This window comes from Eumetopias jubatus, unplaced genomic scaffold (genome assembly GCF_037043125.1).
Source record: "Eumetopias jubatus isolate StellerSeaLion01/CBP00866 unplaced genomic scaffold, mEumJub1_p1.0 scaffold_1, whole genome shotgun sequence".
NCBI classification, from domain to species: Eukaryota; Metazoa; Chordata; class Mammalia; order Carnivora; family Otariidae; genus Eumetopias; species Eumetopias jubatus.
Window position 1 is genome coordinate 102,744,632 of NW_028274807.1, and position 23,732 is coordinate 102,768,363.

The 23,732-nt window shown below is 41.6% G+C and overlaps 1 protein-coding gene across 9 annotated transcripts in view; it reads right to left on the minus strand.

Moving 5' to 3' along the window:
• Positions 1-23,732, minus strand: part of SCHIP1 (schwannomin interacting protein 1) — a 117,977-nt gene that overhangs the window by 17,392 nt on the left and 76,853 nt on the right. For 4 of the 9 annotated variants that reach the window (XM_028103185.2, XM_088025645.1, XM_088025639.1 and 1 more), the window contains exon 2: positions 10,427-10,545. The exons of 1 other annotated variant lie outside the window; for it this stretch is intronic. In XM_028103185.2, coding sequence (XP_027958986.2) covers positions 10,427-10,545 — 119 coding nt within the window. Of the gene's footprint in view, positions 1-10,422; positions 10,546-22,549; positions 22,628-23,732 lie in introns of those variants that run through there. 4 more of the 9 variants (XM_088025647.1, XM_028103186.2, XM_088025642.1 and 1 more) reach the window with 3 other exon arrangements.

Consider the following 23,732-nt stretch of genomic DNA (forward strand, 5'->3'; position numbering starts at 1 on the left):
ACTCAAGCTTGGTTGCAGAGTAAGCTTTATCCCAAAGACATTCTTTTTTTTTTTTTAAGATTTTTATTATTATTTATTTGACACAGAGAGAGCGAGCAGGGGGAGCAGGAGAGGGAGAAGCAGGCTCCCCGCCGAGCAGGGAGCCCGATGCGGGGCTCGATCCCAGGACCCTGGGATCATGACCCGAGCCGAAGGCAGCCGTTTAACCGACTGAGCCACCCAGGCGCCCCCCCAAAGACATTCTTTTTCATGATTTAATTTGTGGTCATTTGAATTATACGCATTCAAAAGAACGTAGATCTATTGGATTTCATTGATTCTATGAAGCGTGGTTGTTCATATTTTGCCATCTTTAAAGACAGGTGTCTCACAATCTGAGCCACCTCAGCGGCTGGTGGCATGACTTTCACTGAGCTGTCACCCCCTCAGCCAACAAACCAGTTAAGGACCACTCATGAAGAGGTGGGATCTGATAGTTCAGGTATTCATGCCTTCTGATAAGAACAACAAAGCTCCAGCATCCAAACCTGCAGAACAAGGCCGGTGGCTTGGAAGGTGATGCACAGCATCTCCTGATGGCACAGAGGGGGACGCTGTGGGGGAAACGCGAAGACTGACAACTCGGAGGCAAAGTGGTTAAATGGAGAGTTGGAGTCTGAACGTGAAGAGGGTTTCAGACTATCTTAACCAACATATTTTACTTTTTCTTCTTCTTTTTTAATATGTACAAGACACAGGTGATAAAAGTATATATCCAAATAAGTCTAGAAGGCTTCTTTCAATCACTAAAATAAAAACCCTAAGTGTTAAGGAGGCTTGTGGAATGGTGGTGGCAGGGGGTTTTCAAAATATCTTCCATGGGTTTTTAATGCATGTGATAATCTGGACGAGAGCAATCTGAGGGGCACGGAAATTTTCCAAGATTGAACAAAAGGACTGTGTTAAACCTCCAGATGACACAGCACACTTGCAGTCAGTGGGAGTGTTTTCTCGTAGCAACGAATGCTTTTGTGAACTCTCAAAGGAACACGGTCTTCATATGAGCTGCATGGGTCCAGACACAGTGTCCAAAGGGAGTGCGAACAGCAGTAATAAAGTCATGATCACTTGTCAGAGATGATGCGCCAATGAAAAATCATTCCTAGAAGCTCTTTTAATTAAACATTTAGCTGTCCACTGGAGCCATTTTTAAATATAAAATGGAGCCCTGTGGCCTTATCCTCCCTGCTTCCCACCCTTTTGCAACAGCTCCAACAATTGAATTCTCATTGGTGATAATAAAAAAATTCATAAGACAGGGTACAGAACAGCTGGTTTTGCCTCTAGCAAGATGTCAGCTTTCGCTCGCACAAAATTAATTGCACCTCATTAAACTGGGGTCATTGGCATTATTGTAAAGTGAGGCTATTTATTAGACAAAGAAAATTTCTCAAATACCATTTTGCTTTTCTTTCAGGTTTGTGAGGGAGAAGAATTGCTTATATAATTAAATTTGTTTCGCCATTTTAATCTTATGACTCCCCAAAAGATCCACTTCAAATCTTGCTTTACTTTTAAAATTTTGTGCTATTTTAGAACAGTAGAGGTAATCCTTGGAGGAGGACATAAAAAAATGACAGGTTTCCTATGGATTACCTAATTGTTTTTCAAACAGCATAAAAAAATAATTTGTAAACTAGCATTTACAATGACATGTATCTTGGAATTACTTACACGAAGGGTTTCTAAGCAAATTATTGGTACACGTGTATGAGATTAATATGAAGTTTAAAAGATATGTTGCACGTTATAAATAGGTTGCTACAGTATGTACCTATTACTTCAAGAGAGATGCCACGGAAAGCAAATTTCATTGCGTTGAAATGGGATTACCTCTTTCCTCACCCATGCTGGGTGTACAGGACTACGCTGCTTCTTTCTCCAGGAAATAATGCAAAAATTATTACTGTTAGAGACAAAAGGATGATTTACTTTCCTGGCAAAATGATGCTGGTTCAACTTGGGATTCTGTGGCTATGTATATGCAGATTCCCAATTGCTCATAGTCAAAGCTCCTGTGAACCCAGTTTCTTTACAGGTTCTCTCCATCACTGTTATCTGTCCAGTTGATACAACTCCCTGGGCTGGATGCCTCCCCAGCCTCCATCCCCAGCCCAAACCCAAGAGAAGGGGGTAGGTATCTATGATTGGTCTTATCTCAGCCATTCACCAAGAAACCTATAAGAATAACAAAGAAATGGGTTCCGATTCGGGGATGTTGGAACGGTTGAGATGCGTAAACAGTAATCATTATTCAAACCAGCTGCTCAAAAGCTCTCTGGGGGAATTTCTGTTTCTCATAATATTTACAGTGTTTAGAGAGAAGAGTTTAGCCTCTTCTAGGTTCCACCTTCCCGCTGTATACTTTATGAAAAGGACTGTATTTATATTTATATGAATATGTATGTAAATAAAAATCTATCTCGGGGTAAGGTAAGAACAGAGGGAAGAGTCAGGTTTATTTTATGGTTAGTCTGAGGTGAGGAGAATGGAGGAGGCCACAGACGTTTTCTCCACAACATCAGATCAGGTTGTAATGTCTGAAAAATGAAAGGTCTCCCTGCTGTCTATTACAGTGACCGCTCTGTCTGTGCTCCCACAGCAGCCAAGCTGGCTCCAGGCCTTTAATAACACTGAGCTGTACCAACTCAGAATCCCAAATATTACGGCAATTCAAGATTAATTTGGTCAATGAAAAAAATAGTTTATAGGAAAGTATGATACTAGTATTAAGAGAAAAGGAGTATTTTTTTTTCAAGAACATGACTACACTGGATATTTCTTAGAAACCTATTTAAAAGTACAGTAGGTGATTCACTCTTCTCCTTTCTTTGTAAGCTTTCTTAAAGCTTTCGCCGAAACATTTCTAAACAGGGAAAAATAACAAAGGTCATATAGTCTCAGTTCGAAAAGGCTGATTATGTGTGGATTAGCATGTTCTGAAGAACAAATGGCACCTCCTATATTTGCTGTATTTCAGTGTAAGTCAAATTTAATTAGTTGAGTTATGAAGCAATATCAAAATTTCTTTTGCTGCAGTATTAGGCATGAAATGTCTTTATGGGATTATTATAAGCCTTGCTTACATTTAACAGCTTGTCACTCTTTTAAAAAGTGCTTTGGGAGACAGCACCAATTAGAAAAATTCAGTGGGGCTAAAACCCAAAGGGCAACTCAGAGGCACTTACACTCACAGGAACAGCTCATACATGTCTTCCCAGAAGACCCTTATGTTACTTCACAATTTCTCACACAGTGTGTATGAAGATAATTTTTACAGGTGAATGCACCTTCCTTAAAATACATAAATAGAACTCCATGATTTTGCCAAAGGTCCCACTTACTTGGGGACATCTCGTCTTAAAAGTAAGCTCAGCACCTCAGAATCCATTGCTTGGCCAATTAATTTTAAGTCCTCGGCCTCATTTAAAATTCAGCACTGAGCTCTTTGGAGTCATACAGTCAAAAAAGATTTACCTGGTTCTGATGATTTAATAATTCAGCACATGTACTCTCGTGCATTCTGGAGCACCATATTAATGGACTTCCAAGTTCTAACATCCCTCAAGTGCTTTTGTAAGTAAGAGGTGAGGTATTTCTGGCTCAATGAAGAATTTCAGGGATTGCAATACATTAGAAAAAAATTAATTCTAATAGGGATGGCAAATGTGGGTTACACAATCGCAACTGAACATTTCCTGAGGCTTTTCTCTTACATTATTACTGACAAGGGGAAATGACAATCAGTCTTTGCACACTTTCCATTTACAGGGATAAAGTGGTATTTCTTAGAGACATTAAGTCTCATCATTAGCCATCATCCTAAAGGGTATCCAAAAAGTCACCGTGTTCTCACCGAGGATGATCTCATCCCAGAATGTGGAGATGAAAACATCTGAAAAAACAGGATATAAATAATCTTCCCTATGGCAAGTCAACAAGCGGAGCTTGTTATAAGCTACTGTGAGATCCATATGTGTTTCGATAGCTGTGTCTACACCGGGGGTAGATGACTCAGTGATTTTCAAATTTGGCTCTGCCTGAAGAGTTTCAGGTGGGCTTTGGGGGTGTGTAGGGAGTGCTGGAGAGAGGCCCTCTGGTGGAGGCCTGGGGAGGGGCACTGAGGGGAAATGACAGGGAGGCATTTTCAGGGCAGGGGTATCAAAGACCCCCTTCTTCTGTCTTCCCAAACCACAGGAGGACAGCTTGGTTTTACACACAGGGTTTCTGCACAGGATTTTATTTGAGAAAATACTTCTGCTATTAGAAATAATGAAAACCATCCTCCAGGAAGCCATCTGGCCCAAACCTTCATGAGACTTCTAGTTCAACATGGCATTCTGAACACAGGTATTTGTCTAGTCTCTCTTCTGAAATCCTGGTAAAATAATATTAAAGGAAGAAAGAAGGCATAAACCTCTAGGGACAAAGAAAGTGGAAAAGGAGACGATAGCACACAAGAGAGTGTGAAAAAATGTTGGAAGATAAAATGCAGATGGGTGAGAGGTATTTGACTTAACATTTCAATTTGCTGGGTGCTTGCAGGGATGGCTGGGGGAGGAAATACATACATGAGCACTGTAGAGTCCCAGACATGCTCAGGTACACCTGCAGGCCGGGGAGTAGGCTGGGACTGCACACAAAGAAAGACTGACTGAGCGACTGAAAGGACTACCCAGACCCTCAGTTTGCCCTGTCCACTGTGGCCTGGGAGAACGAGGAAACTATCTTGAGAGGTTGAACCAGGGGAGTTCTGAAAAGGGGCACACTCAGCACAGCTGAAGTATCAAATGGAGGGCCTTTACTGACATCAAAGGAATTAAATAACATTCTACATGATGAACCTTCAACCATTTCCCGGTAGAGCCTTATAATACTGGCAGCCAGGCTTAAAACCCCTCAGGATGAGGTTGGAGAGTTCTTGGTGGCAACTTAAGAGTCCAAAAGAAAAGACCTTTACATACTTTTATTTGGAGGCACCCTAATGAAATAGTTGCATTTTTATTTGACCATTCTAAGGGGAAGTTCACAATTCCTTAATTCAACAAAATTCAACAAATCTTTAGTGACTATGTATTAGGCAGTAATTATTTTTATTTTTTTAAAAGATTTATTTATTTGAGAGAGAGCGAGCGAGCACTGGAGCAGGGGGAGAGGGGAGAGGGAGGGAGAGAGAATCCTCAAGCAGACTCCCCACCAAGCATGGAGCCCGACACAGGGCTAGAGCCCAGGACCCTGAGATCAGGACCTGGGCCAAAATCAAGAGTCAGTCGCTTAACCAACTGAGCCACCCAGGCATCCCTGTATTAGGCACTAGTTAGTCAATAGTTATGGTGGAGAACAAGATAGACCTGCTCTCTTGTAGCCCATATTTTAGTGCTAGACAAAGACAAAGAATGAATCAAAAAAAGAAAAAATATATATGTAATACAGTATTAGGTAGTGGTAAGGACCACAGAGGAAAGCAAATTAGGGTAAGAAGATAAGCCAGGTAAGAGGAGAGAAAGTGATAGGCATGGTGGGTGTTTACTTCTTAACTGTGAGGTCAGGGAAGGTCTCTCGGAGGAAACAATGTATGTCAACCAAGCCCCAACCACAGAGTTCACTTACAGTATTTAGCATTTTACACTTAATTGTTGATGGGCAGAAATCAAAACAAACAAAAATAAACTCAGAAAACATCATGGACAATGTAGAAATCAGAAGAAAACATTTTAAACAATTTACCTATAATCAATACCTACTGTAAAATGAGAAAGCATCATTTCAAAAATTTTTGAAAACTTAAACGAAGTGGGACAAATTTTTAGAAAAATACAACCCGGGGTGCCTGGGTGGCTCAGTCGTTAAGCGTCTGCCTTCGGCTCCGGTTGTGATCCCGGGGTCCTGGGATCGAGTCCCACATCGGGCTCCCTGCTCCGCGGGAAGCCTGCTTCTCCCTCTCCCACTCCCCCTGCTTGTGTTCCCTCTCTAGCTGTGTCTCTCTCTGTCAAATAAATAAATAAAATCTTTAAAAAAAAAAAAAAAGAAAAATACAACCCACCAGAACTGACTTAAGAAGAAATAAGAAGCATGTACAATCTTAACACCATCTAAAAACTGGAAACAGTTAAAGCAAACACACAAAGTAAATACCAGGCATGAGAGTTATACAGGTGAGAAATAGCATATTCTAATATTATGCAGACTTTTCTTAGACATTATGTAATAATGTAACCAACCAATTTTTTAAAATTTTATTTTATTATGTGATGTTAATCACCATACATTACATCATTAGTTTTTGATGCAGTGTTCCAAGATTGTTTGCGTATAACACCCAGTGCCCCATGCAGTACGTGCCCTCTTTAATACCCATCACCAGGCTAACCCGTCCCCCCACCCCCCTCCCCTCTAGAACCCTCAGTTTGTTTCTCAGAGTCCATAGTCTCTCCTCATGGTTCGTCTCCCCCTCCGACTTCCCCCTCTTCATTTTTCCCTTCCTACTATCTTCTTTTTTTTTTCTTTTTAACATATAATGTATTATTCGTAGCCAACTAATTTTTAAGCCAGCATTGCCCTGATACAAAAACAAGAAAAAAATACCATAAGAAAAGAATACAGCAGACCCATGTCACTCATGAATATAAGTGTACTAATCCTAAACAAAATATAAATAAAATTCAATAGTGTCTGAAAAAAATTCAACCAATTTTGCTTTATACTAGGTATGCAAGGATTGTTCAATATTTTAAAAATCTGTACATGTAATTCAGTAAGAGATTAACAGAGGTAATCCTATAATGATCTCAACAGATGCAGAAAAAGCATGTAATAGTTATATATCTAGTCATGATAAAAATTCTTTACAAATTATGAATATAAGGGAATATAATTAACTCATAAAGAGAGACGTTAAAGAAAACCTAAAATTAACATCATCCTCAATGAGGAAACACTAGAAGTATTCATTTAATATGAGAAATGAGCTAAAGATTCCAACTACTACCATTTTTAATCCTTATTAGGGCCCTACCCATGCAAGAAAAGAAAAAAAAACCAGAGGCGTGAGGATTGGAAAGCAATAAATAAAGCTGCTGTTTTTCAGATAATAGTATTTAAAAAATCCCAAAGAATCTACAGACAACTTTATTAGAAGTAATAGGAGGGCAGACAAATAGTAGGAACAATATAACGAAGTGGATGTATTTAAGGCTAGTATAAAAACTAAGCTGCATTTCTGCTCACCAGCAGCAAAACAACAAGAACGCATTATCAAAGAGAACTTAAAATAATATCAGAATGCCAAGTACCTAGAAATAAATACAACAAAGGACGTACAATATCTGTAAACGAGAAATTACGAACCTTATTAAGAGATACTCAATAAGATCTAAATAAAGGAGACAAAGGCCATGTTGATGGGTAGGGAGATACAATATTGTGAAAAGGCATTCTTCCCTGAGTTGATCTATAGATTCAATACAATTTTAGTCAAAATCCCAAGAGAGTATTTTGCAGCACTTGATTAGATGATTTAAAGTTGATATGGAAGAATACAAAAGCAAGAACAGGTGGCACACTTCTGAAGAAAAAGAGGGGAGGGACTTGCGTGCCTGTCCAGGTATCAGGACTTATTTTGAGGCTACAGTAATTCAGACTATATGGTATTGGTGCAGGGATAGAAACACTAACCAACGAAACAGAATGTATTCTCATTAATGTATAGTTTATACAAAAGTGGTCTGTCAGATCAGTAAAAGAGGGATTGTCTAATAAACAGGATGGAAAAAATGGTCATGTGAATGGAAAAAGATGAAATTAGACATCTCCTCCATAACCATACCAAGAAACCAACTCCTGATTGATTACAGACTTTAAAAAATCACTTTCAACTCTTGGTAGGAAATCTAGGTTAATGTCTTTTGGACCCTGGAGAAGACTTTTTGTACAAGACACAGAAAACATGGACTATGAAAATTTGATAAAAAGAACTCTGGTCATAAAAGACACAGTGAGGAAGTGAAAAGACAGGCTACAACCTGGGAAGAGATATTTGCAATACATACAACATATTAAGGATGAGTATCATGACAAAAGAATGTTGATAAAACAATTTTAAAAAGCATAAAGAATACGACAGAAATTTGGATGTAAGACCCAAATTGACATTTCACAGAAGGGGAAGCAAAGATGCCTAATAAACACAATGAAATACTATTTAATACCCACTGAATTAACACAAAGGTAAAAGGGATCAGCAATATAGTGTGAGAAAGACTTATGGATCCACAGGATCTCTGCAACCTTGCTGGTAACAGTGTAACTTGCTGCAACCACCCTGGAGAACACTTCTGGCGTTATCTTCTGAATGTGAACATTCATGTATTTTCCTAGTAATTCTGTTCCTAGGTGTGCACCAAAGAGAAGCTCTTGCACGTGGGCAGCAGGAGACATGTTCAAGAGTGTTTATAAGCAGTGCTGTTTACAAGAGCAAAACCCCCGAAACAACTCAGTGCCTATAGTCAGAAGAGTGGCTGAATGAAGTGTGATATACTCACAGAGCGGAAGAGAATACAGCAGTCAAAACCATGGACTGGCAAAGGGAAAAAAATGGGGCAGTTCTCATTTCAAGACAGTGATGCTTCTCAAGTAATCACAGCTTACTACATGGTTCAGTGTAAATAATCGATGATCTTAATAATGTAAACAATGAACCGTTGTTTGACCCCAGATTATGAAGTAATTATAAAGGGAGAATACGGGGAGTTATATTGACATGTCTGTGGGAAGGCTGCAGAAGATGTGAATCGTCATTTTCTATAGTTGGTGGTCAGCAGATGGTTATTTAAAATAAAGACTAAGAAAATAGGCATTTTACTTAGAGACATATAAGAGATATATAGGTAAATTACCTTTTATTAAAAAGGCGTTAAAAGTTGGTGTTAAAAGTTAAAAGTTATTGTTTCTGGAGAGTGGCACAAGACAGAGACAGATGGGACAGGGGACTGTAACTCTTGTGTTGTGTTATTATACATCTTGTAGTTATTGTTAATGCCATTTTCAGAGCCTTATATGCACGTATGTGTGTATGTGTGTGTGTAACTTTTGATTTTAAAAACAACCTCCCATTTGGGCCAGATGAATGTGACTTTGCTGAGCAGAGAGATGGGGCTTCTAGAAGAAAACTTTTTGGGGCTTTGGAATATTAGAGAAAAGCAGTAGAGATCTATATGGTCAAATCTCATTTTACAAAAAACAAAGAAACTGAGGCATGGTACAATGAAATTGTTAAAGTCTCAAAATCAGAAACTGACTAGGACTAATCCTCAGTCTCCCGGTCCCTAGGCCAGAGCTCCTCCTGCCACATCCTACAGGGAGGGGAATGACACGTGAGAAAAGTGAGGGAATTCTAGGAGACCCAACTAGCACCCAGCCGAGGATGAGATGCCGTGATTCTGCAACTCCTGTCTCCACGTATGAACCTGCAGCGGTGACTCCTACATGTGCACATATGAGAGCGTGTGTGTGCTTTCTGATTTTTGCTGATTCAGATGAGTCTCTGAGGATGAGACTGAAATACAAGGTTTACTGAAAGCCAGACAGAATAGATTTAAATAGACGTTAAAGTGTCTAATTCTGGGCATCATAGGAAGGAGAGAGTGGAAATCTGTTGGTTGAATAAATGCATGAACACTGTCATGTGTCTTCCACACCTGGCTTAACATGGTAAATACAGCCTGTATTTATACAGGGAGTGATTCATATGCATATTAAAGTTTGGGAAGCTCTAGTCTACAGCCCTGTTTTCTAGGTAAAATTATAATTTTAATGTTTTAACTGGAATTAAAAGCTATGCAAATGACCAATGGTATCCTGAAATAAATTATAATAAATGAGCAATGATATCCTGAAATAAATTAAGATTAAGGAAAAATGCCTGGAGGACAGGTTAAGTGTACTGTAATAAACATCGAATGATCAAAGTGGGAATTGTATTTTTCAGTTACCAGTATTCATTGCAATCAAATGCATCGGGGGCTGGGGGGGGGATGCTGGATGCTTTGGGACTGCTTAATGGGAATTCTGGTGGTCTGCCACACTTCTCTAAGCATCAGTTGGCTCGATTAAGAGTGTGGCTTGGTTTCCCCATCAAAGTGCAAAATCAGAATTGTGCTTAGGAAAAAAAAATGAAATATAGAAATATGACCTCAAGTGGCTAGGCGAAAACTAAAAAGCAAAAAACAAACCCAACAGGTGGGGAGGGGGCTGTCTAGAATCCAAATAAAGTGGTAGTATTATGGGGAAAAATACTCAAGGGTTTAAAAGATATCTTTTATTAAACGTATAGTCAGATGACAAAATCCATTAGGGACATATCAGAAAATCAACTCAAAAGAACACTCACCGAGAGGAAAGGCTTGGCTTCCCACTTTTGCTACAGCTGGTATAAATTCCTGGGCCATCATCAAAGAAACTTCCAAGTGCCAACTTCTGTCGGATAGATTCTCTCTCATTTTTCTGTGCCTAAAATTTCAGGAAAATAAAAAATGCTGATAAGCGGGCAGATACATCACAGCCATAGCCTGTCTAACTGCTAAGTTTCTTAGAACTGCAACCTCAGAGGAAACACCAATAGACCACAGCACAAAAGCATGTGAATTATGAAGAGCTCAAATTCACCCAATCATTCCTGGTTTCACCTCCTCAAGCAATTTCAGTTCTTCAGAGCCTTTCACGATCACGGGTCTAGGAAATCACCATGGTGGTACTAAATGTTGGTCACCGGAAGAGAATTAGATTTTTGGGTGCTGTAATCTTTCTTCTTCTTACCTGCTAGATTCGACAGCACGTAAGAGTAAAGTTGTGGAGGATAAGCACTTTGTCCCAAATCAAATCACCTTTATCCCAAATGTGGCCTTTCCCAGGATCTTGTCTTCTCTCTTCTGTATATCGTCTCTTTGGCCCACTTTCTCTATTGCAAGAATATTAATTCATTCAGCCAATACGCACCAAGCCTCTAGGAGATGGCAGGTGCCACATTACAATGTGGGACCCAGCCCAGGCTGGATGATCGCAGCCCCTGCCTGCACCTAGCTTACAGTCTTGGTTCAAGAGGTCTCCTGATCTCATCGGGTTCAGAACCCTAACATATGGACTGGAATAGCTGGAGAATTCTAATTGGGCCCACCTGTTTCATATTTTGAAGGGAAATCAGGGTCAGTGTGCGTAGCAAAAGGATGTGGGAAACTATACTACTGTGATAATTTGGATATGTTTACAACACTTGGCTTCCCATAAAAGTCCCATAAAAACTCACCATGCTGAACTTTTATACCCTTTAAACAACATGGGAGAAGATTAGAAATGGTTTCCTTAGTTAAAAATAAAACAACTACGAAAAAAATATAATGAGTGAGAAATCCTGGGGTGAGAACGAGAGTTTGGTTATCTGTTCTGTGGGATGATGAAGGATGGGAGAAGCATCTTCGATGTTCTGAGCGGGGGCTGAAGACGATGAGCAAATTTTATTACCCAAAGCAGCTCACATGATTGAGCGTGGCTATGGAAGGCAAGATGGCCCTTGATTCTTCCCGTAGGAGGTTCTGGAGCCACAGCTGCTGCCACAGAACCCAGAAGTTACACATGAAAGCTCTGAGCTATCATCCAAGCATCACTGTGGCAGTGACGAGACGCACAACCTGTTGGAAGGGTCTCTTTTCACCCCCAAGTGAAGGCGGTGTACTATAGGTTAAGGCTGCTCTAACATGGTGGTTATCAACCACATGTGGCTATTTACACTTAGATGAAAAATTAGTTAATTAAAAGTTCAATTCCTAGGTCACACTAGCTACATTTCATGAGCTCCACAGCCAGGGGCTGGGGGGCCCCATAATCAACAGAGTAGAATAAAATACATGACAGCACAGTGCTGCTGAGACAGTGGTTCTCAGTTGCCAGCTTCCACAGTTCGTGTCAGAATTTCCCAATTTCCCGCAGCCTTTTAAAACACACATTCCCATAGCTTCTTGGACTTTGGCTAAGATCAAGTGTAAAATACACATCCCAGGCTCCAGCAGCAGATTTTTAGTTTTAATAGGTTTGCGAACTTCTAGTTCAAGGACAGCTCATCTCTGTTCTCCTTTTCCCTAACATTTTTTAATTCTTGGAAACCATAGCATTCTTTCGACTCTCACACTTATGGATTATATCTGTATCTATTGATTTGGATAGCCCTCCATTTTGGCATGTCCCGACTGGAGCTGTGTCATGCTCAAGAGCTATAGTGTATGGGTGTGTGTGTACAGTAGGGCCCCACAGAAGACTGTGGGTCTATAGTGACTATAAGACTATAGTGACAGATGCGATGCTGATACATTGTCGCTGGCCTAGCACAACAAAGTAACCATAAGGTTGTAAAGGAGAGCAAGAAGGCTTTTAGTTTTATTAAATTTATTTAATTAAAGCCACCCACCCTCCCAAATATGCAGGCTGGTACTTGTGATGGTTCTGCCAAAACACAACCATTTGATATCATTTGACATCTCTGTAAGTTCATTTCAAAATCCTAATATCTGCCGTGCAGATTTAGTGTAGTTAGTGAAACTATCTCTTAATTCATATAAAATACAAAAGAAATTTTCACCCAATAATCTTTACAGTCAGAAAACTTGAGTGAAATTGAATATCCAAAAAGAAAATCAGCAGGTAACATGAATGTTAATGACTAATGTTCAACAATATGCTGGTGCTCAACATTAGCCGGGCAGAGGTTTTATTTGAAGAAAATACCTATCCCAGTGGTGAATGTGTGAACACACCCTTGATTCCATGTCTATCTTTCCGGATTTACTTGGTCCACTAGAGCTATCGATACTGGAGAAGGTCTTAAAAATATTTCTATTGACATTAATTACAATTCTCCATACTTGGATATTTCATGACCAGTTGAAGAGGACTGTCTTATAATACACACTCTCACACTTCCCTTCTCTCTCTCTCTCTGGATCCCACTGAACAAATCAAGAGAAGTGTAAATAATATATCACCCATAATCCCACCCCTTAGACACAGATCACTGCTAACATTTGGGTTTTTGGGGATAGCTCTTTTTAGCTTTTTATGTATTTGTTCCTTTTTATAAAACTGGGATCATATTGTTTATTCATTCTGAAAATTCCCTCATATCATTTAATATTCTTTAAAACGCAATTTTTAATGGTTGTATATCATTCTGTCCTATGGAGTTACCTTCTATTGTTAGTCATTTGGGCTGTATCCAATGAAAAATAACACAGAAGTTAGCATTTTTTACATAAATCCCTGCCCACGTGTCTGATTATTTCCTCAGGATAAGTTCCTGGATGTGGAATTACCAGATCAACTGAGTGTGAACATTTGTGGAAGCTCTTGACACATTTTGTCACATTGCTCTAGAGAAAAGCTGTTCCAATTTACATGCCCACCAGCAACATAAAAGGGTGTGGCTTTCACTACATCCTGGCTAATGCTGAATTATTTTCACTGGAAAAAAATGCTGTTATTTTTAATTTGATAGGCAAAAAGTGGTATTCTTTTATGTTATTTCTTTGATTAGCAGTGATAATATTTAGACTTTTTTTAGTTACTGTACTTGCATTTCTCTGAATTACTTCTAGCTTTGCTTATTTTTCTATAAAGATCTAAAGTTTTGAAATTTTTATATTAAGCACGTTAGTCCTTTTTTGAGTTTAAATCTAAGTGTTAATGTAGTTAAGTCAATAGCTTGCTTTCTCTGAAGTGTCGTTGAAGGCATTGTGCTTGGAAAGCCCTTCCTAGTCCAGAGGTAGAAGATCTCCCTGGATGTTGGGAGGAAAATGAGGAAATTTATGGAAATTGCTTAGCAGCAGAGGTGGTGGTAATGTAAATGTGTCATAAATGGTAGCTATGACGGTTAATCCTCCGACAGTTCTTGCTTTGAGGATGAGGGACTGGAGGATGAAGGAAGGTTACCCTCCTGTTAGAAGACCTAGGATTCAAGTCCAACCTTCTGGTGCTGGATCTTTCTGCCCTTCCGCACTGATAAGTGAGGTGTCCAGGCAAATAATGGTGCGTGCCATGTTGGAGATATGATGTGGGACTTATGAGTTACAGATCTATTTCTTTCCAGAAATGGGTGTGATGTGCTTCAGAAAAGGAGAAAACATACACACCAACGCCCAATCATAGCCACAAATATTTACAAAACAAATACCTTCTCATCAGAGCCACTCTCCTTGATACCACTGCTTAGTCTTCCTTTTGGAACAAATGCCTAACATTTCAACTAACTATAATTCAACTGACTAGTGAAACAGTTTTTCTCTTTAAATTCAACAATTGGAATTATTTTCCTTTCAGTTGCCGGTGTGTGTGTGTGTGTGTGTGTGTGTGTGTGTGTGTGTGTGTTGGGGGGGTAGTTTCAAAATTCTTTTGTTCTCTAAGGAATTATACCTGCAGGGCAATTATGTCCTCCAAACCTCCCGGAGCCCAAATGTGCCCCAGTGTGAGGAACAGGGAAGTGTCCAGGAAGAGGAAGAGGCGGACTCAAAACTACACTGTTGGCTAGGCTTCTGGCATGTGGAGCCATGTCCACTCCTAAAATGGCCCTGGGAACTACCCTCTTAAAACAAAAGGAAAACATGGAAAATGGATAATTGCTCGCAAAAAGCAAATGGGCAGCTGAGGAATAGTGGCTCATCACTGTGAGACAGAAAGCCTATTCAAGACCAAGAGGAGAGTAAAAATGTGCTCAGAAATTCACCATTGTCCAGTCACAGGCAGTGAGTTTTTGTCCTCGCCTGTTGCTGAATTCCCTACTGCCAGCCTCTGTGCCCTGGCAGATAAGACTCACAATGGCTTCTGAGGGCACCATGTGAGCCACGATCTCAGAACACAGACCACTGAGCACTTTCAGCCCCCAAACGCCGATGCTCAGCCCTTCCCACCGTGCCACTGCTCAACTGACATTCCCCAAGCTTGATAAGAACAGAGAGGGCTGTTTGGTAAAAGAAAGAAAAAGCAAAATGTTCTGCTTGAGTGGGTACTGGCCCTCTCCAAATGTGGTATGTCCCCAAGTCCTTTGCACACATTTTTCAGGATGGGGCGGTGCCTGTCCCTTACACATGGATACCATTCCGGGGGCCACCTTGTCTTTCATATGCTAACCTGCACATAAACTTGTAAATGGAAGACTGGGGGTATCTTGTGGATTTCTAAAATTTATTTGACACACTGTGTTTTTTGTGGGGGTAGCTGTGGGGCCACCAGGCCTCTCAGGAACACGCTTTGGGAAATAACATCCTACACCTCAACCCAGCTGGTTATCAGGACGCTGCAAACAGCTGCTTCCTTCTGACTCCTGCACAGATGACGAAACCCACGTAGCCGGAAAGGGCCTGTCCGATGAAAAGGGAGGTGTTCCTTAAATTCCCCAAAGGAGGAAGACGTTTAAAGAAGTTTGGTCTAGAAAAACAGAGGACCCGACTGATGTGACTGGCACAGCAGCCTGCAGGAATAAAGGCAGATGTGAGCTGGGGAGCAGCAATAATCTGGCCGGGCCAGGATTCGGTTGTGGGCCTGGGAGAAAGAAAACGGTTTCCCCCAAATTTTCTGTCTTCCATCTTTTCCCTGGATTGATCTTCCCCTCCACCCCAGTTCCACTTGTTTCTTACTTTTACTTGTTCACCAAGGGAATAGAAATAACCTTTTATTATTGGATGTGCTTGTTTTTTTAAGATTTTATTTATTTGAGAGAGAGAGAGAGAGAGCACACGAATGGGGAGGAGGGGCAGAGGGAGAGGGAGAAGCAGACTCCTTGCTGAGCAGGGAGCCCAATGTGGGGCTCGATCCCAGGACCCTGAGATCACGACCTGAACCGAAGGCAGACACTTAAACCACTGAGCCACCCAGGTGCCCCTGGATGTGCTTGTTTTATAATGCTAACCTTCTCAGTACTCAGTTCACTTCTAATCCTGGAAGATCCCCCTTCTGGCATCTTCCTCTCTGCACTGCTCAACTGCTGCCTGGTCAGGGCTTCTCACACTTCAGGGTGCATGGGAATCACCGCTGAGGAAAAACTTCCTAAGAATGGGGGTGGGGGGGCTGCATTATTCCAGAAGCTGATGAATACCCTGGTCCCCCATGGCCGGTAAAGAAACTCAGGATGCCAGGAGGTTGCTGGAACACGAGTATGCCATGTGGAGAACTGCAGAGGCGGGCACACGTACAAAGTGGCCCTCTCTCTGTCACAAATTTCTTGAATCTGGTAGTTCTCAAACTTGATTATGCATGAGAATCACCTGGAGGGCTTGTAAAGACACACTATTTTTCTCACTCAAAAGGTCTGGGGTACAGCTGAGAAAATGCATTTTTTAAAAGTTCCCAGATGCTGCTGGTTCAGATACTTTTGAGAACGCTGGCTCTAAGCAATTGAACAGATCAAGTGGCTAGATGGAACACAGAGTGGGTTCTTCTCTGAGTACACATCTGTTTCATGCGGATAGCCAGACTCTGGATCCAGGAGGATTTCCTCTGCAGCTGCCTGGCCTTGCCAGGATGCATGTTTTGAAGCAATTAATGAACTCCTTGCTTCAGTGCAATCTATTGCCTAGTGATATCGGCATCATCACCATTAACAGCATCCACCAGGGAATGCAACTGGGATTCTGGAGCTCCCTGTGGAAAAGCACTCTTCCTTTAGGAAAATAGAAGTCACTCTTATTTCTCTCCTCAGCTCGTAAGGAAGACAGCTTTACTCTAACGTTTACAGGTAGCATTCCAGTGCGGAGGAGCTGGAGGCTTTTAAACTCTGGGAACCAGAAGTACAGAACTTATTTGTTCATTAGGCAAATTGTGTGAATTTTCTTAAAAACAAAAAAATACCCAAAAGAAAACCCAAGTATACTGATACTAGTTATTTTCCTATTGAAACAACCATGGGTTTGCCACAAGATCAAAATATGAAAACATCCTTCTATAAGAAGATAAATTGTACATTTTTGGATGTCAAGTGCATAAATACACTGTGCAGGTTTTTTCAAGTTTTTGCATCTTATTTTATCCCCTGGGAAGAGGAAACAGAGGTTAAATAACCTGGTATCTTTCCATTGTATCACTGAATGGATACCTTCTGGATGTTTTCTCTTCCGTTTGTATTTCTGATGTTTTCCATTTCAGACACTTACACTAATCAGTCCAGAAAGATTTCCTGAAATGCTGTTGAAATCTCTTATCTTTGCATCCTTGCACTGATCTGCCTAAACAAGTCCTCTGGACTAGATGTCAGGCTGGGCTGTTGGGCAGTGTTGAGGCCTGGGTTCAGCTTGCTCAGCATCAGTACTCACGAGAGAGCTGGCCTGGGAGACCTAAAGTCCAGGATGGGCACCCTTGACTCTAGGGCCCAGGGTCTTCTGACACCTATTTCAGAGAACTGCCCGATATTAAAAGTGTGGGGATGCCAGTCCAGAGGATAGAGATCTTTGTTTACAATTAGTTCATCCCGAGGATGGCTTTGCCTATTGACTGTATTCCTTCTCCTGACACAATAGGGAGGCGATATAAACAGAAGCAGGTGGACACAAGTGCTATTGTGCAGAGTCCCTAACAGTCCCTGAATACTCAATTGTTAAGGACTAGAGTGAAGGTATCTAACACCTAGGGTTGAGGTTTAGTAGCCAATTACTGGCTGAATGGAAGAACTCTGGTGAAGGTAACGGGGCCCCAGGTGCAATCCACAAAGATGACTATGTAGCCCTATGAGTGGCATGTCCCAAACAGGAACTGCTGGGAGCATCTTGTTTTTGTTTTTTTATTTTTTTTAGGATTTTATTCATTTATTTGAGAGAGAGCATGTGTGCACACGAGCGGGAGGAGCAGCAGAAGGACAAACGGACTCCCTACTGAGCATGGGCCAACGTGGGGCTTAGGCTCGATCCCAGGACCCTGGGATGATGACCTGAGCTGAAGGCAGACGCTTAACTGACTGAGCCACCCAGGCGCCCCTGCTGGGAACATCTTGAGGTCTTTCTGGTTCTCACATGACTAGCCACAGAGACTACTTTTTAACACAGGGCAGTGTTGTCTGGGAATCTTTCTAGCAGGTGACGTTTCAGAAGTCTCTAAAACCACCACTGTCATTCAGTATCACAGTGAGAACACAACATTTCAAAACACCCACTGCATGGTTATGAAACAGCCCAACCTCAATCAACTTCCAGGAAGCTGATGTCCTCAATTTCCCATGTTGGGGTGGACGTAGGATTGGGAGAGTCAGACACAGGTATGACCAGAAAGGAGGCAGGGTGTTCAGGGGATTGGGGGTCAAGAAGACCCAAGTTAACATCTTGACTCTGATGTTTACGAATGCAAATTAAAGAAACCCTTTAAGCCTCAGTTTCTTTTTCTGAAAAAAGGGATACTAATACCTATCTCACAGGTTGTTTTAAGGATTAAATGAAATACAGAAAGGACCTGGCACAGTGCCTGGCCCAGAGAAAAACTTATTCAAAAACTTTTAACATAAAAATTTGTTAACATTAAAGGGTAGAGGTGGGGTAAGCTGGTGAAGAGAGTGCAGAAATGGATAAAAGAGGGCCAGAAATGTCCAGAACCGGCAAATCTATGAAAACAGAAAGTAGATTAATGGTTGTGGGGGAAGGGGGAACTAGGAGTAACTGCTAATGGGTACAGGGCTTCTTAAAGTGTTTTGGAATTAGCAGTGGTTTGCACCTTAGGAACATACTAAAACCCACCAAAACGTACAGTATGGAATGGTGAATTTTATGGTATATGAATTATATCTTAAACCCCCCTCCCCCCCACAGGTAACTCACATACCACATATCTGGAAAATCCCGTTACCTGAAACAACCCATTCCTGACCGGGCTGGCTGACGGAGGCATGCCAACAGGGTGACAGGATGGAAAGAACCCTGAACTAGGAGCCAAGAGGCTCCATATTTTTAGCATCTGAGACCAACGAGGCCAGTTTCTCCCTTGAAAGAAAAGGAGACCGTGGCCCAGAAAGCTGAAAAGATTGTCCCCAGGTGGCCGAGGTAAGGCCAGGTTCCAGGGTTCAGTAACTCCACGGAGCTCTTCAGGCGTATTCAGCCCTTCCAGGCAGGAAGACGTGAGGGTTAATGGAGGTCGACGGCTGCTTTCCCTCCGTAATTGTGTGGGGAGGGCAGAGCTCTTGTCTGGGATGGCAGCCGGCATTCTGTGCTCCTGTTTATTGCAGTTTATCTCAAGCAGTCATTTCCATTCACCTTTTAAAAAAAACATGAGGCGCAGCTGTGGCTTCCCTTTAAATATTGTTCCTTCCAGGCTTTTAATTTTTTCACGGGCTCCTCCCTCATCTTTCACCATAATTAGATGCACCACACTAGAGACAGCACCTCGGAGAAACAAAGCGAGCAAGCTGGCTTTTCCATGCTCTGACCACACACAGCCCTGTCCGCAGCTCCTTCTTCTGCAAGGAGTAGCCTGGGGACAGACCCAGCCTCTTCTGCAAGGAGTAGCCTGGGGACAGACCCGCGTCCTGTGTCTGCTCTGCTCTGGGACAAAGCGGGGGCCAGCATTCTATGTTAAATTCTCATTTCCTTGCCCAGGTCCTGAGATGGCAAAGGCTGCACGTTTCCCAAGTCCCCACTGGATCCGAACATTCTTCTAGGCAGCATCAATTCCATGTCAGCTTACTTGCTGGTGTGCCTCCCCACGTGGATGCTAAGCTCCTTGAGGCGAAGCCCAGCCTCCCTTCTGCGATCCTAGCCCCCTACACAATGCCAGGGGCTCTTGGGAGTGATGGCTAAGGAATCAGGACGTGGATCCCATGCTGCATGCCACTGTGGTCCTGAGGACAGTCAGCTGTGTGGGTCTTTGCCAAAAGGTCAGAGGTTGCTCAGAGCAAAGCAGGACAATAATGGACTACACACCTGAGATTCTGCCGTGGTGCAGACTTTCCTCCCTATATACTAACATCTGTTTTACTACTCCTCTACTGAATAAACCAGAGGTCCTTAATGAAACATCTTTCTTACCATCAGGACCTTCCCCTGAGGAATAGGAACAGATGTATACTCTTTTCCTTCCTTTGCCAAGGTGGAATCTAATTTTAGTCGTCAGAAAGTGACCTTTCCCCCAAAGGCTGTTTGCCTGACTCTAAAACCTTGTAAAATAACCCCTAGACACATGTGGCATTTATTAGTGTGACTGGTATAGGAAATTGTACTGTACCTAGGCAGGGGTATACCAATTTTCCAACTGTTTTTGACAACGGACCTCAAAGTGACAGGAAGTAAAAGAAGAAATTATTGAAACTTTTATATTTATAAACATTTTATGTTAAAAAGATCTATTTGTGTATAGGTTTTTTACATACAAAATATGTGTCTGTAGTAGTGTATATGTATAATTTATGAATAGAATAGATATATATTAGAGGTATGAGTTCAAAAACATTTTACTGATGAATCCAAGGTTAAAAAAGCCTGCGGACCACTGCTTTACAGCATCTAATTAACTTTTCTACTTAGCCAACCAAACAGGAGAAACATGAGAGAGAAAAACATAGAAAAGGAAGATGTGAATTAGGAAAAGTGATTTTTATACTAGGTAACTGTTTTCCTAGTCTTTATATTTTAAAGAAAGCATATGTCTTGCCCTGATTCACCAGACGTTCATGATGAAATTATCAACAGTGGTTTTTTGTTTTTGTTTTTAGCATACTGAAGCCTCCAGAGTAACCAACATGTACATTAGTTTGAAAGTCGTTGGCTTAAGAAAAGTAGTTACAAAGCTGAAATGACAAGAGCACGCTCACGTTTAGGGGCCAGAAAAATACAGATTGATCTCTGTGTATCCTACACATCTAGTAGGTTTCATCTCGTGGTCTTTTGTTCTCCCCTATTAGATATTGTTTCTCCTGAAATCACAGGTGGCATTCTCCTGCCTTAGATAAGGCACTATACAATGCAACTCTGTTTTGTTGCTGATGATGTTTTAAAGCCACTTGAGCCTCACATGTTTGTCATTTTAGTCAGTGCTGTATCAGGTTGCCGGCATATCATCGCTTGCTCATTCCAGGCATGTGGGCTCTCTCAGTTTCCAAGAAGGGAAAAACTACAGCAGTCATTACTCTGTTGTTACTGCAGTAGCCACGGTATGTCTTTCATTTTTTCCTAAGTGCAAAGTGACCTATGCTTTTCTACCTGAGAAACGGTTTGAGCATGACCAGTCCTTTGGCACTGGAAAGAGGCGGGCTGAGAACTGTGCCGCTTGTCTTCCGGGCCGGGTAAGTGACCCACTCTGATGGCTGAGTGTCCTATGCCTCTTTTGCACACCCGCTTCTGGCAGGAGGGGACAGCTGAGAGCTGTCAGAGTTTCAGTATTTGGCACACTTATCACCTTGTGCACTCGTTCCCTTCTTGGGGAGCGCAAGGGAAGAAAAATGCATAGGGCAACATGGCAGGTCATTTAAACCTCTTTTACACATTTAAGTTTTGGGTTCTGGAGAAAAGAGCATCAACTATTGTGAACTGCTCTAAGAAATAAAGTACATACTTAAAACATCCCCCACATTCAAACACAATTTAATGTATGAGATACAAAATGCCATATTTTACACTATTATACTTAAGAAACTATCATGATAGAACTTTCTATATCTTACTCTGGAGGAAAAAAAGTTAACGACATAGTTGATCAAATTAAAAATTGAGCAGCAAGTTTTGCCGTTCGAGGAAGCTGCATTAAGTAGGATTTACCTCTGAAGGAAAAGAGGTCTTGCTTTCAGGTCCATGATGGAAGGACCCTTATTCTTCACACTGTGATGTGTTGTGACCTACACTTGACTTGTGGAAAATAATAAGGGGGAAAGGATGTAGTGTGGTTTGGCCTTCTGTGGACAGACAAGCATATACTTGTAGTTTAATTTCATGACCTCACCCATATAACTAAAGCTATTTTTGCTTGGGCCTGTTATTACCGACAATTACCAGATAAAACATTCCAAAAATATATTTACTGTCTTTCAAAAGAAAAGGCTAGCAAAGTATTAGCAGATACTGTAACAATTTTTCAAAACCCCACTCTTCTCTTGGTAAAACTCTATTTTTCATTGTTAAAAAAGTCACACTTAAAAGACAGGTTAAACATTCTAGTAATTATTTACTGGGGGTAAACTATCAACCTATGTCAAAAATTTTTAAAAATTATTCTTTTACATAAAAAGACTGCCTAGCAACTAAATGCATGATAGGGTTTTTTCAACTTCAGAATAACAACATGTGTATTCCAGTCACTGTATAATATATTAGTGAAGACAAGCTGGGAAAAGCAGAAAGAAGAACCCTCCCAACTTAATGCCTCCACCTCTGTGCATTTAGCTTTCCTGAATATATTATGGCAATGGCTACCGAGTGTGGAATTTGGCCACTCTTCAAGGGTGTTCTTTCTCCCAGTTAGAAAAATGGTCCGATTGTTTACAAACAAAAGAGCTCTCCCCCCACCGCCTTACCTTTTTATAATTCCCCTCCATATCCAATGGGGATTCTTGACTGATGATGTCATCCATTCCATCACTGGCCAAATTCATCCTTTAAGTCTTTAGAATTTCACTTAAGTAATAACCTCCCATGAATTCTGATAGGCTGCTGTGCCAATTGCCCAGTACCCTGGTTACTGCTCATGCTGACATGGAGAGCCAGCTAAGAGCCTGTGCCTGGTTGTGCGTGTCCTTGCCCCTGCTCTGTCCCAGAGACACCGCCCTGCGTGGCCTCCCTGCTCTGTCCTGAGCTCTGGCACGGGGGCAGCTGCTGTTTCTGAGGCTTGCTCTGCCTTGACACTCAGCCTGCTGAATGTCCAGCCTTCCCACGTCTACTGTCCCCTTCCCCCGAGGGGTCCTGCCTAGATTCCTCTCCGTAGCACCTTTCTTTCTCCTCCCAATCAAGGGAAACCTGACTCAATCCCTCCCGCCACAACCCCCCACTCCCCAGTTCAGGGCTGAGTGTGGGCTGAAGCCCTGCGAGGAAACCAGCAACTTTATTCTGAACCAGGGTAGTGTGAGGGATAAAAATAGATGCAAAACCCCAGCCTCCCAGACTTCAGTAGTGACTTAAAAGCCGGGTATCCCACGACAGAATGAAAACAGTATAATTTAGAGGCTAACCTGTAACACAGATGTTTGCTTTTCCCCCCTTTGTCCTATAACCAATCATTTCTTAAAGTCAGATGGGAAAATCTCATCTTCTGGTATTAGCCCCAGCACAAGGATAAAATTTATTTCCAACTCAGAGAAGGACCCCTCTGCCTCAGGATCAGCGCTTTGTTCTATCCATATAGGCAAGAGAAAAAGATCCATCAACTTTTCTTTAAAATCCAGTCAGTGGGGAAGAAAACTCCAGCCAGTGGCGGGCTTTTTCACAAAAGAGAACGTTCCTTTCTGCTGCTCTCTTTACCCTTTTCCCATGGCTTTTGGTTTTTTACTGGCTTTACATACAGAGAAGGAGAAGGCCCACAGCTGGAGGATGTTTTGCCACAAGCAGCAAAGAGAAGTGCACACACAAGCACATACTCATCATTATCAAATTACTACTACCAGAAACTAAAAATACACGCACTATTTATTTAAAAAAAAAAAAAAAGTTACCGTTTGCATGAGAAAGGGGCCAAAGAAGAATTCAAAGGCCAAGACCCCATTT